This window comes from Cordyceps javanica, chromosome 7, assembly GCF_051103115.1.
Source record: "Cordyceps javanica chromosome 7, complete sequence".
Classification (NCBI taxonomy): domain Eukaryota; kingdom Fungi; phylum Ascomycota; class Sordariomycetes; order Hypocreales; family Cordycipitaceae; genus Cordyceps; species Cordyceps javanica.
Genome location: NC_139301.1, coordinates 810,264 through 823,781, shown reverse-complemented (window position 1 = coordinate 823,781; position 13,518 = coordinate 810,264). Strand labels below are relative to the sequence as shown.

The following is a 13,518-nucleotide window of genomic DNA, read 5'->3' as shown; positions in this document are numbered from 1 at the left end:
AAGAATCTGACTCAATATCACGGCAATGCAGTCCAAACAGCCTTTAGTGCCTCTGGGTTGCACAGTGTTTCGTATTTTTTTGCCCCTACAGGGCCGCTGAACAAAAGCTCATCCCGAGACTCGAGACGTACCGAGTGTTTGACGAGACCTGTCGCCTACTAGAGGACGGCTACGTGACTGGCTGCGAAGCGATGATTCCTCGCTCCCTACAGATGAGTGATTGCCGATTTACATGGTTGGCATGCGTCTAGGCCTGAGAAATGCAAACGTGCAGAAAAGCAGCATGATCATCAACCGATAAATAGGAAGACTATTGATATGTCGTGAAAGATGTATTGATTCAAACGAAGTGACACTTGGTTGCGCAGCATGCACGCTCGCCTCCTCCTTCTCAACTGGTGCTGAACTGCTAGTTCTTGGCATGCATCCCTGTTTGCTCTCGGCTCGCATCTTCGCATCACCAACTCGACTAGAATTTCCATAAATACTACAACGAATACCTCTTGTCCCTCAGTTCCTCTACATCATCCGAGATTCTTCTACCGCTCAGAACTATTCGAAATCGATATCATGATTGCGACTCGTGGCTATGGACTACGCTGGGCAGCAGCGACCATCGCATTTATCTTCCTATGCCTTACCCTCGTCCACAACAGACGGATAAACCAAGATTTTCTCGCTGGCGCAATGTAAGTTACTGCGCGGATTCGTGTTTCTGAGTTATGGATGCTAAGACGGACGCAGTCGCAAGCCGGCAGTACCACACCACGTCCCCTTCGACACCGCGACGGAAACCTCAAAGCCTTGGATTGACTTTTATTTCCAACGGCTTCAGAATCCTTCAGTCTTACCCGACACCCCGAGGTACTCCCAGTTTGGGGCTCTAGAGTGGCATCTACCCAGGGATATCTCATGGCACGCAGGGCTTGGCAAAGACCTCTGCATAATCGACTTTGACGATCGGGCCTTCAATGTCTCTGGGCAGATATTCGGGCCGGATGTCATGTCCTGGCAAAACGCGGAGTCTGTGCACGGGCTCTCGCTCGGTATTCTAAATCACTGGCTGTATAGTAAGTCGCGTTTCCCTTTCTGCTGAGATAGAGGCTTACATGCAGACAGGTAAGATACACAGATACAAGTATTATTATGTAACAGTGTCCAGTTACGAGGACCGCCGCACGTCCTGGAAGAAACCAACAATAATATCGAAACTGCTAGCAAAGCATCAGGCATGCATCTACATCGACTCAGATGCACTGTTCAGAAACCTCGACTTGCCGTTCGAATGGCTGATGAACTACTGGAAGATCAGCCCGGTCACAAACTCCCTCGCCCTGGCCTTTGACCCAGTACACGAATGGAACAAGGACGAGTTTGGGAAAGAATATCTCAACACGGGTTTTCTTGTGGCGCAAAACAACCCAAGAACCTTTGAGATTCTGAACGCCTGGGCAGACTGTCCCAACGCTGGCGGCCGCTATCCGGATTGCGTCAAGTTCCGGACCAACGGCCCCGGGCGGCCGACAGATCAGGGAGGGTTCGGCACCTATGTCCGTTACGACTATGTCGACGACATCAAGGAGCTCTCCTGCGACGAGGCAAACGGATTTCCCGAGGCCCATGCCGGGTGCGATGGCACGTTCATCCGCCACCTGTGGACCGGCAAGGACGGGTTTCTCAAGATTTTTGCAGGCGGGCAAGTGCCAGGCCCGTACTTGGAGTATTTCCACGGGGAGTACCTGGGGACCAAGGCAGAGTTTCACTTGGATGAAACTGAGCTGATGGGCTAGGCAGGCGATGCGCGTTGGGGGCTAATGGTACGATAGATCTTCAGTAACGCTTACTAGGTATCATGTGCCGGTCGTTGTCACAATTTAAGCTGGTTGTTTTCCTCCATGATAACATGGCCATCTTGGCTGCTCGCATAGAGAATTAGTGTGTTGAAGCTGATTGCCGGTCGTGATTGCCAGCCGTGATTGCCGCTATTGCCATCTTGTCCGATGCTGCACCGCTTTAGGACGCTGACAGACGGGCTGCATTATTAATGCATCCTAGGCAGGAAATAAAGAGCTGAAAGCCACATGCTTCGCGCCCTTTCCCCTCGGAAGCGACTAAAAGCCATGCACAGTTCGCGCCTTATTTCCAGGTGCTAGATTGCGCCACCACGAGATTCTTCCCCCCCCTCTGGAACATACAATAGCATGGACCACAAACCCCGAGACCGGCGGAGCGATGACATTGAATGGTGAATCCCGCGAAATTTGGGCGTAGCAGTTGGCAGTGTAACGTAAACATGTCTGAGACCATGTGCTGGCTGTCTGTCCCGTCCCGCCCCAGTTGCCGTCGCTTGACAGCAAAGTTCTCTCACTGCCCGGGGCGTGACATTCGTTGTCTGCGGGCGTCCTCGGAGAGGTAAACCGACAGTGGTGATGAGGCAGAAGCGATCGTACGCAGCAAGAACGCGACATGTCTCCGCAGACGTTTTTGTCTTTTTTTTTTTTTCCCCTGCTATCCTATCCCGGTCTTGTTAACGACTTTGTCTGCGCCGGTCCGTACAGCCCGGCTCAACCCCCGGCGCCCCCCCCCCCCCCCCCCGCTCGATCCTAGTGCAACAATCTCGTGTCGGTTCCCGGACGTTGCACGGCAAAGGCGATACCACGTCAAATCGTAACTCTGGCGCCATATCACAGAGGAATAAAAAAACAAAAAAACAAAGGCTTAGTAATTTACAAAAGACTGCCCGATGCAAATTGCTTGGAAGGATCACAGTCACACAGTGTACTCGGTGCCGAATTTGTCTATGGTCATTATTCACCTTCGTGGGGCCGCCCCCGCGCGCCCTTGTCGCGCCGATCACTAATCCTCATATCGCCCGGAAACACACCAGTCGCGGTCTCAAATGTCCGCATATGACCGCCCTACTCCCGCCTAGCATACTTGGTAGCGCCCTGCGCAACGGCTCAGGACTAGTAATATACGGAGTAGCAGTAACTGGTAAGCTTGACCCCCCAAGGCCTCAGGAAACTAAGGTTGAGGGCCACCGCAAGCTAGTAAAGGCAGGTGGCCGAAACCCGGGAAACGGAAAAGTCTAGGATATTTTAATATAAAGACCTTGCAGCTCCCCTCGCTCATGGACCACCCAACATTATAGACGCATCAAGAAACGACAACGCTTTGTTGATACCATCTTGGACGCAGGTGGGCCCAACGGTCGGATGCTGCCACAAGTAGTGATCAACGACCAACATAGTGAAGCGTCCGTTCTTAGAGGCCGTTCAACTGTTTCCGATTTGGGTTGCGCATACCGACGGCTCAACTCCCAACGCACGGCTTCCCCAACCAGACGCTGACCCGAGAGATTCAGCCGTTGTCAATCGAATCGAGGACGCATCCAAAATGTCGACGGCAGAGCAGGCGCCACCGACAGCGGTGCCTCCACGTAGTCAAGAAAAAGGCAATGCCCCAAAAAAAGCTCCGATCGGCCAGGCACACGCAGTCCACGATCATTCGGATGCTAGCGAGAAGCAAGTCGACAAGGCGGTGGTCGTGGAATGGGACCGGGATCCCCGAAACCCCATGAACTGGCCCAACTGGAAAAAGGTGCATTTAATCGTCATGCTATCCTCGTTTGGCTTCGTCTCGTAAGTTGCCATCACTACTGACCTGTTGTGTCTGTGAAATCGGCGCCCCGGGGGGGGGAAGCAGTTTTGCTAATCTCACTCCATCTCTCTCTTTCTCTCTCCCTCTTACCAGATCAGCCGGCACCTCCATCATCAGCCCGGCGACCAGGGCCATCATGGACGAGTTCCGCGTCACGCGCGTCGTCGCGCTGCTCCCGCTGTCGCTGTACTGCTTCGCGCTCGGGTTCGGTCCCGTCGTCGGCGGGCCGCTGTCCGAGACCATGGGCCGCAAGCCCGTCTACATCGGCACCAGCGTGCTCGGCGCCCTGTTCACGCTCGGCGCCGGCCTGACGCGCAGCTTTGGGGCCCTGTGCTTCCTGCGCTTCATGGCCGGCTTCTGCTGGGCGCCCGCCCTCGCCAGCGGCTCCGGGTCCATTGTCGAGACGTTTGCGCCCAAGAGCCGCGGGCCCATGATTGCCGTCTACGTGCTCATGCCGTTTCTCGGTCCGGGCTTTGCGTACGTTTTATTTCTTTATTTCTTTTTTTTTTCTCTTCTCCTTTCTGAAACCCGCCGAACCTGAGCTCCGACAAGCTGTAAGCCAAGTTTGCTGACCAACGAGAACGACCAACTTAGTCCCATCCTCGGATCGTTCGCCGTCAGTCGCCAAGATTGGCGCTGGACGCAGTGGATTCTGCTCTTCTTCGCCGCCTTCACCCTGCTCTTCACGCTGACGACCTGGGAGACGTTTCCGGCCACTCTGAAGCGCAGAATCGCCAAGGAGCGAGGCGAAGACGTGCCGCCGTCGCCCCCGGTCCTCAGGCGCGTCACCACGTTCCTCCAGACGGGCCTGATCAGGCCGGTGCACATGCTGCTCACCGAGCCCATCACCGGGTTTCTCTGCCTCTACGTGTCGGTCAACTTTGGCATCCTGTTCAGCTTCTTTGCGGGGCTCTCGTACACGTTTGGGCGCGTGTACCACTTCGGCATCGAGCAGTCCGGCCTCGTCTTCCTCTCCGTCGCCATCGGCTGCATCCTCGGCCTCTGCACCATCCTGCTCTGCGACGTGAAGCTGTACCGGCCGCAGATGCCCAACTTCCCGCCCGGCAAGGTGCCCCCGGAGCACCGTCTCTATCCCGCCATGGTCGGCAGCCTGGGCCTGCCCGTCGGTCTGTTCTGGTACGCCTGGACGGCCCGGAGCTCCGTCTCCTGGGCCAGCCCCGCGGTGGCCATCCTGCCCTTTGCTTGGGGCAACCTCTGCATATTCGTCTCGGCTATGCAGTACGGCGCCGACACGTACCACGGCAGCGTCGTCGCCAGTCAGGCCAGCGCCAACAGCCTCGCGCGTTATGCATTCGCCGGTGCCTTTCCCCTCTTCATCGTCCAGATGTACGACAAGCTAGGGGTTGACTGGGCGGTCAGCCTCTTTGCATTTGTCACAGTCGCCCTGCTTCCTATACCATGGGTGCTTTTCAGGTTTGGACCTCGCATCCGTGCTTTGAGTAAGTATGAAACAGTTCAATACGAGAACCTCTAAATCACGATTGCATATGGCGGCGTTCTACTTGATTTTGCTTGAAGATATCACGCATTGGTTCAGATCTGCATGAGCACGTTGGCATCATAATTGGAACAGTATAAAATAGCAGGTCATCGTGGCTCAGTGGGCCACAGCCTTTAGTCAATTCACCTTTGTTGCCTTTTTGCCTTTTCGTCCTTATTCACACGGCATAATAATTCCTTATCATTGACTCTACATTATACGATGTCTGTACCTGCGTTGCTCCTTGTATCCATGTAATTTCCCGCCACCTTGTGCAGTATGGTGGTCCTTTACTCGTCAATGACCTGGCCTGGAGCAATATTAAAGTCCTTGTCAAGATAGTACCAGCGATCATACTGAGCGGGACGCGCGGCAGGAGGCAGAATATTGCTCTTCGCAGGAAGGTTAAACTTGGTGGTAGTGTTGCTCGAAGCGACGTAGGTCTTGCACCAACGCGGGTTCGACGTCTGGTCGCGGTTGATCTTCTCCTTTTGAGTCTGGCCACGCATGAGTTTGAGCCAGAACTCATTGCTCTCACGGATAGTCGCGAGCATGGTATCCGGATCCTGGAATTTCCCGCCATAGATGAAGTTCTTGCCAGAGCCCTTGATGACTTTGTAGTACTTTGCGGCAGGATTAGAACATGATATTCACCTTGATGAAACAAAGGACCCGAATACTCACAATAAACCAGTCATAGAATGCCTGTTTGCTCCCAGGGCGGAAGACTTCCAGATCATCAACATCTTGTAATTGGGTTAGCCGCATCTTGCGAGAGGTTCGCTTTTCGATTTGTCTGAACTGACTGTTAACCTTGGACGCAATCGGATCCTTGACGTCGATGGCGAGGACTTTCCAGTCAGTCGTGTTTTCCTAACGACTTCGAGTTAGCTTCGCCTACATGTTGAAATGATGCCGAGTGACACAAACATCAATCATTGCCAGTCCACCCAGAACCTTGACCTGCTTCAGCTGTCCGACATGAGCAGGCTCCAGCGAGCTAATGTCAAAAATATCCATGGGGTCGTTGTCGCCGACATAGCCAGTAAAGTTATGGACTACAGTTGAGTCTTCCCATGTCTGAGGAATGGAGCCATAATTGAACGGGTAGGTCTTTTGCGGCCAAACACTAAAGACAAATCGCGGCTTCTTCTTCTTGTCATCGTGAAAGATGGGGTCTTGAGGAATCGCCGTCAGCACAGGTCCAGTAGCTCAAGGTGGATGCAACTTACTCAGGGGCTCGTTTCTCTTTGTTTCGATCTTGGCATCTGTCCATCGCGGAATTTCGACATACATGTTGATTATGTTGGAGACATTTCCTTGCGGGTAGAGTGGAATGTCGTGCCAGAACGAGATTGGGTTGCCATCCTGTTCCAGCCAAATACGCCAATCCTACTTCACTATGAGCATTTGCTTTTTTTTTCATGAAATGACTGTAGTTTAAAGAGTTTTGGGAGAGGTTACCAAAGTGTTGCGCGCACCAACTTCCCTCAGACTCAGAGAGCTGGGATCGAATGGCTTGGCATTGGCCTCCTTGGCATCGGAACCACCCGCAGCAACGCCGGCCACGAGGGAGATTAAAGGCAAGAAAGAGCGCATGTTGACGTATTTGCTATGAACATGAAAGAAATAGGATTCAAGAGGACAACAGCACGTAGAGCAGAGATCTAATAAAATACTCGTCCAGGAACTAATTTCTTGGCATTGAGGGGTGCATGCATCTCTCTGCACGGAGTCTCTGTCTGGATCCCCACCGGCTCGGCCTATCCAGGTTGCGGCGGAAAATGCTGCTTACAGAGAGATGGTATTATACGGACAGCAGAGTTTCCGTGAGCATCTCTCATTTGCTTTACCGCATTGATTGGTACCAAGGGGCAAGAACGGGGCTGGAAAATGGTGACTGCATTTTAATCATGCCAAGGGACTACTGGTACGTTTTCAGCGTCGGTGTCGAGAATGGCCTTGGGGTTTGAGCTGCCTCTCGATGGCTTATATAGCCTCCTCTCCTAGCGCCATCCACCAGGTACCCGTGCGAACGCCACCAGTGGCTCTTCTTAGCTGTTCGGTATGCTTAAAAAAGGCCTGGCCTAGCTGCTGATCCAACGGGGCTGAGATGTGACGGCACGTGGGCAATAGTTTTGTCGGGAACTATATACACAGATAAGCAAGGTCAAATAGCCATGGTGGAACTCTTCTGCTGCGGCTGAAATACTGCAGATGATGCGTCTTGGTATTCATTTCTTGGCATTGTGCTGCCAAAGAATCTAGGTAATTATTGCTTTTGCTGTTCTCGGTATCTGCGTCCACGTTGGTCTGCGCGAGCGGCCTCAAGATGGTAGCGCTTCGCAGGTCAGGTCCTGTACATTTCTAATGACTCAATATCGTTCATTTTATAGTTTGTATGTACTGCATCGTCATATATACTGTCATCCATCCAAGCGTATAGCTTTCATGAGGCCCATCTCGGGGCGTTTATGATTAATCCCATCAAGCCTCCCGCCATCAGGCCCGTGACGGGGAGCGTAATAATCCAACCCATGTAAATCCACCCGACCAGCTTCGGGTTGATGCAGCGCCAGTCCCCGTTGGCCAGCCCGACGCCGACCGTGGCGCCGGTGATGCACTGCGTCGTGGACACTGGAAGCTGCAGCCGGGTTGCAATGATGACCGTGATGGCCGTCGCCAGCTCCATGCAGAAGCCGCGCGTGGGGGAGATCAGCGTCAGTCGGTTCCCCAGCGTGCGCATGACGTGGTAGCCAAAGGTCAGCAGGCCGAGCACGATGGCGCCGCCGCCGAAGCAGAGCACCCAGATGGGCACGTCGACGTCGTCGTTGACGACGCCGCTGGACCAGACGTCAAGGGCCGTGGACAAGGGCGCCACGGCGTTGGAGACGTCGTTTGCGCCGTGCGTGAAGGATGCCGCCGCCGCCGTCAGGATCTGCAGCGCCGAAAACATGTACTCGGCGCGGTTGTCGAAGCGCGGGGCGCGGGAGTGCATGTATTCCAGGTCCCAGTTGAGCACGGCGGTGCGTTTCTGCATGTGGATGACGTCCTTCTCGATCCCGCTCAGCAGAATGCGGTTGATGCGCCAGGTCAGCACCGGGAAGCTGTTCCAGCTACCTTGCGGCCGAGGCGGGATGAGACTGTTGGTTCCGGGAGACTGCGGCCGTGCCTCGATCGGCGGCTCGCGGGCTGGCGGTGGTAGGAGCTCAAACTCGTCGTCCTTGTTCAGCTCGGATGGCCCATTAGCACCGTGCATCTGCACTGATTGCAACAGTTCCTCCGATGCGCGGACGTATGCCAGCTCCTCCCGAGTCAAATGGCCACGATAATAATTCTTGATTACAGGCTTCACGAAACCGCTGGGTGTCGGTGGAGGGGCGCCGCGTTTGAGTAGCAACGGCCCCAGGAGAGCATGATACCATCTGAGTGTCCAGTCTTGTCGAATGATGCGCACCCACATATATGGCATCACAAAGGTGGCGTGTATCAGTGCACCACCGCTGGCAGTAGAAAAAATGATGATGAGCACCATCATGGTTGTCATATCGACGTCGTGAAGGCCTTTCCAGGCAATCATCACTGCATTAGTTAGTACCATGTCAGACACGCCGTCCCCGGTCAGGCAGGCCACCTACTCGTCACAGATCCAAAGGTGAGGAAGCTGAAGAATGGGATACTCCAAAACGCTCGACGGACCGGGTTTCGACTCATCAGAATGACTCGTTTCGTGAAGAAGAAGACTGCGGCTCCAATGACCCCGGCAAGGCCCGGGGCAATCACCCAGGCAAGAAAGACCTGAGAAGCACCCTGAATTCCCCAGTTGACCTTGTCGATGCCAATTGAGGCTGCGGCCGCGCCAATCATGCCGCCTATGGCGCTATGCGTGGTAGAAACGGGCATCCCGTACCGGGTCGCTATAGTCAGGAACACAGACGAGGCCATGATGGTGCACATCATGGCCAGGAGGAGCACCTGCGGCGCGGCGTCAAAGTTGTGCGGGTCGATGATCTTGGTACGAAGGGTATCGCTGACCCTGTCACCAACCGAGACACTACCGCCGAACTCGCAAAGGGCCGCCACCACCATGGCTTGCTTGAGGGTCAGCGACCGCGAGGACACTGAGCTGGCGAAGGAGTTGGCGACATCGTTGGCTCCAATGTTCCACGCCTCGAGGCATGCGAATATTGCCGTCAGGATGAAGATGGAGTTGTACGCCGACAAGGCAGCCATTTTCCGGCGAAAGTCTGCTCTGTGTGCGGATGGCAAGAGGCCACCGGCAGCACGGCAGTGATGAGTTTAATCAGTCGGCAAGGAGTGAGACAAGTAGGAGTACATGGCTCCGACAAGATGTACTACGTTAGCAGAGTAAGCAATCCCCACATCATGTGGAGGATCGTCAGGGTATATAGATGTGCCTTCACTCGGTAGGAGAGAGAACCCAAGTACAGGCATGGGTGATGCGATGAGAGTGGGCAGCAGCAGGATTTAAGAATTTACTAGTTCGGAAGCCCACGCCGCGTTTCCGTCCATGACTGCAACATTGTGGCGCACCAGGCCGCCTCAGCTAGGCGGGAGGCCGTTGATCAGGTTTGAGGGGGGGGGAGGGGGGGAAACTTCGGGGACCAGGGGCGGGAGAGCATAATCGTAGAGGTATAATACGCAGCCAAGGCTACATGTTGGAAACTGAGGCGGTTTTGTAAAGCACAGCCCGTTATACGTCAAGGAACAGGCCTGTATAGGGAACGAGGCAACGGGCGCGGCCCAATAGTTTCGTCGCAGAATTGTGGTCTCCCTCGGCAGGGGTCCGAACGAACCAACAGCCCACGTCTGCGCCAGTGTGCCCATACACGCTTCTGATTCGACCATGCGTGACACCGTCTTGTCTACGGCGGGATCGGCTTCAGATTCGAAAGGAGTGATTTGCTACAGGGGGGATCCGATAGAGGAGACCGGGGGGGGGGGGGGGATGTGGATGGGGGCGTCTTGTCGCGACTGTGTTCCGTTTCGGCATCGACTCAGGTCTCCAAGCAATTTCTCAACACCACCAGTAGAGAACTGAATGAACGAAATTAGGCATGTTGAGTAATGGCCGTATAGATTCATGCAAAAGAATGATGCATTAATGGCGTACTCTTGGCCAACTCTTATTTTTTTAATTCCTTCGTCTCCTTTGTTCTTCCTTGCTTAAGCCACTTGCATTGCACTGAGCCGTTTAATTTTACTTTTTATCCATAGCTTTCTGTCAATTTTCTTTTGTTGATTTTTTCTTTCTTGCTCATATAGCAACCCAACATTATTTCTTCCGGCAAGAGGCAAAGATCGACCATCGCGAGTCAAGCTTGTATTGACGGGCCCCCCCCCCGTATCGTACCTGGGTAGTCGCCCTACCTCGTATGAGTCTAAACGAGCTGCCAACTCCGTATATCCCGATAAAACATACAAAGTGATGGATGATGAAGAATCAAAAACCTACGAAAACTACCGATAGTAAAGCATGGAAGAAGCGCAGATTAGTGTACATGGCCCTCTTCCCCCGGCCGAGGATGTACGAAAGCGGCTGCCTGTTCCACTGGTGGGTTTTCCTCATCGCAATGTTGTATAGTTTTCAAACAGGAACAGGAGACCAAAAGCACTTAGGGCAGTCCGCGGCGTCGGAACGATCAACTCATGAGCGAGCAACTGCGCACGTGTGGCCCAGCTGAGGAGTCCGGATCGTTATTTATAACCACATAGGGGGCCAGCACCCTCGCATCGCATAATTCGTCCCAAGTGTATGATACTTTACAAGTCGCAGACTTTGTGGCACGAGTCGCCGCCATACGCAGGCGCGCCGCCATGCGGTACGTCTCCCAGCCACACTTGGCCAGTGGCTTGGATTCCCCCCCCCCCCGTCGTTTTGAAAAAGGGCGATGGGCAATGTTAAGCTTTGCACTAGCTAAAGGTCAAACTATAGAAACAGTCGAGTTAAGGACTTGCCCCCAACCCCAAATGTCTCGGCTCTCGCGGATCGTGCCGAGCAGCGTTCCGGGACGACCCTCTGTTTCCCTCTTCCTTTCTCATTTCGGTGGTTCTTCCTCCAAAGCATACAGAACAAATGGGATATATTCTGTCAGAAAGATGAAAACCGTATATTATACATATTTGTATCTATCCGTGGCATCTTTCTCACAATAGTCGGGTTAGCAGCCTAATCAGAAGTAGACAGTAATGGGGGGGAAATCCCAGTTCGTGGAAGATTAATGCGGCAGAGGCCCAGCAAGAATGAAACGAAAGCAAAACGCCACCTAGTGTTAATACAGGTAGTGTGAAGAAGTACCTCTCAAATGGCTTGAAACGTTGCTCTCGAAATCTTGTTGTCTCTCGTGAATGAAACACGCGTAGGCGCCAATGTAACCACGGCAGGGAACATGGGTGAAAACTCGCAGAGCACCACGATCTGATTGACCAGAACCTTGTCCAGGCATCCCGATTATCGTGAATCGTTTGGCACCAGCAATTGCGCTAGTGTCCCGGGTTTCTGGGGTCGTTCTCGCCTCTCAGCAAGAAGATGGTTTTCTTCTCTCGAGCAGGGACCGGCGTTCAGAGATATTCCGCCTGTACTGGTCTTGTTCATTCGCGCGGGCAGGACGGACGGGGTCGATTGTGCCAAAAGCACATGCTGAGGTCCCCGAGCGCCTCTGCTACGCCTCTGTACATACGAGTAGTTGAAGTAAGATTCTAGGCCGCGGGGGGTTGATGTTGGTTGGCTTTGAAGGGAATGACGGGCAGACTTGTCCTGTTTCCCCTTGTTGGTATCATCTACTGTTTCGTTCATTTCTTTCACGATCCCCGACTTTGTCCCTTTCTTCACAACGAGCCGCAGCTCGTATTTCAATTCAAAGATGCAATTCTTCGATGAACAAGGAGGCGTCTAGTCCCGCCACCTGCTCGCTTGAAGAACAAACTTGTCCCGCCCCGGTTTCTGCCCAAGCTGCGCTGCAAGAAGCCTTGCCGAATTTGATCAAGTCAAACCGATGCTGCTTTGGCGAATAATTCATGCCATAACGCTCCTTGCCTCGTCGTTTTTTTTTCTTATTTCTTTTGTTTTTTTTTTGGAGTTGCGATGTCCTTGGTGTTTGTGATTCTATGCAAGTGCGCGAAACGGGAAAACGGTCTGTAGGCGTCGTGTTGTTTTTGCATCGGCAAACATGCTTCTTTCAGAAGGGTAAAAAATACAATTGTTCACAATATTTGCAACTTCAACCAAACTAAGAAGAAAAATTATTGTTCATAATTCCAAAGCGCTTTTATTATCCAACCCAACTGTCCGAATGTGTGAGACGGCCACGGCCCCACTAAAAACAGTTGAACATCAACCACGTCGCCAATGCCGAGTCCCGAGTCTCGCCGCCACCACCACCGCCACCACCACCATCCCAAGACCAAACATCACCAGCCATCTCACAGCAAGCCACACCTATGACCATGATGCTCACACGAATCCCTCTTACGCGTGCAGCAACCTCGCGCCTCGTTTGCTCTCGGTCGGTCCCCGTCTCCGTCTCCACTGTCGTCGTCGCCGCCGCTGCTCGCCGCCAGGCCTCGAGCTTTGGCGCGGCCCCGGGCCCTCCCAAGCTGCCCGCCAAGGAGCAGGCCGAATTTGAGCGCCTGCAGCGTGAAGCCGCCGTGTCCTCTGCCTTTCAACCCGTAGGGGTCGCCGAAGCCGAAGCCGCCGAAGCAGCCGCCGCCGACACAACGTCTACACCGACGACGACGACGACGACGACCAGCGCTGCCGGTTCCGAACTCAACGAGGGCGGCGGCCTGTACCGCGGCGCGCGGCCCGAGTTTGACGGCGACAAGAACCCGCGCACCGGCGAGGTCGGAGGGCCCAAGAACGAGCCGCTGCGCTGGGGCAGCGAGGGCGACTGGAGCTACAACGGAAAGGTGACGGACTTTTAGAGGGGTTGGTTGTTGGGGAAAAGGAGGGGGGGGTTAACTACAAGGGAGGTGCGCATACGACGCCTCGACATTCCGAAATGCACTTTTGGGGTATGACCTACTACGGGATTCCCAAAAGGTCATATGTATAACACGCAAGACTCTTGCACACCGATGCAGTCGCGACATGTACAATAAATATAAATCAAGTTTGGTTCTGTTTTTCTTCTGATTTTTTTTTCTCTGTACTATATATACGTCCATATATGCGTTCCGCTTTGGTATCAATTGAAGAAAAGGCAAAGAAGAGAACAAAAAAAAGACAAGAAATCCTCACCCCAGATATTCCCCCTCCCTCCCTCCCTCTCTCTCTCTCTTCCTTATTTTTTTTCTACCCCTTTCAAATCTTGCCTGAGAAATGTGCTGTTTGCCAA

General features: G+C 53.6%; 5 protein-coding genes across 5 annotated transcripts; 3 read left to right on the top strand and 2 right to left on the bottom strand.

Moving 5' to 3' along the window:
* Positions 1 to 570: 570 nt before the first annotated feature.
* V2A60_009769 (uncharacterized protein) lies at positions 571 to 1,790 on the top strand (the record flags this gene model as incomplete). Its single annotated transcript, XM_083261033.1, has 3 exons — positions 571 to 689; positions 745 to 1,070; positions 1,120 to 1,790. The coding sequence occupies 3 exons, from the start codon at positions 571 to 573 to the stop codon at positions 1,788 to 1,790; spliced, it is 1,116 nt and encodes a 371-aa protein (XP_083117159.1).
* A 1,606-nt stretch (positions 1,791 to 3,396) lies between these two features.
* On the top strand, positions 3,397 to 5,155 carry V2A60_009768 (major facilitator superfamily domain-containing protein; the record flags this gene model as incomplete). Its single annotated transcript, XM_083261032.1, has 3 exons — positions 3,397 to 3,641; positions 3,754 to 4,137; positions 4,255 to 5,155. 3 exons carry the CDS (start codon positions 3,397 to 3,399, stop codon positions 5,153 to 5,155), a joined length of 1,530 nt encoding a protein of 509 aa, XP_083117158.1.
* A 296-nt stretch (positions 5,156 to 5,451) lies between these two features.
* Positions 5,452 to 6,760, bottom strand: V2A60_009767 (inorganic pyrophosphatase; the record flags this gene model as incomplete). The annotated part of the gene is made up of 6 exons (XM_083261031.1): positions 5,452 to 5,784; positions 5,846 to 5,907; positions 5,968 to 6,034; positions 6,092 to 6,339; positions 6,394 to 6,553; positions 6,626 to 6,760. The coding sequence occupies 6 exons, from the start codon at positions 6,758 to 6,760 to the stop codon at positions 5,452 to 5,454; spliced, it is 1,005 nt and encodes a 334-aa protein (XP_083117157.1).
* Positions 6,761 to 7,610: 850 nt separating this feature from the next.
* V2A60_009766 (phosphate transporter) lies at positions 7,611 to 9,394 on the bottom strand (the record flags this gene model as incomplete). Its single annotated transcript, XM_083261030.1, has 2 exons — positions 7,611 to 8,743; positions 8,800 to 9,394. The coding sequence occupies 2 exons, from the start codon at positions 9,392 to 9,394 to the stop codon at positions 7,611 to 7,613; spliced, it is 1,728 nt and encodes a 575-aa protein (XP_083117156.1).
* A 3,228-nt stretch (positions 9,395 to 12,622) lies between these two features.
* V2A60_009765 (succinate dehydrogenase assembly factor 4) lies at positions 12,623 to 13,105 on the top strand (the record flags this gene model as incomplete). The annotated part of the gene is made up of 1 exon (XM_083261029.1): positions 12,623 to 13,105. The coding sequence occupies one exon, from the start codon at positions 12,623 to 12,625 to the stop codon at positions 13,103 to 13,105; it is 483 nt and encodes a 160-aa protein (XP_083117155.1).
* Positions 13,106 to 13,518: the final 413 nt, after the last annotated feature.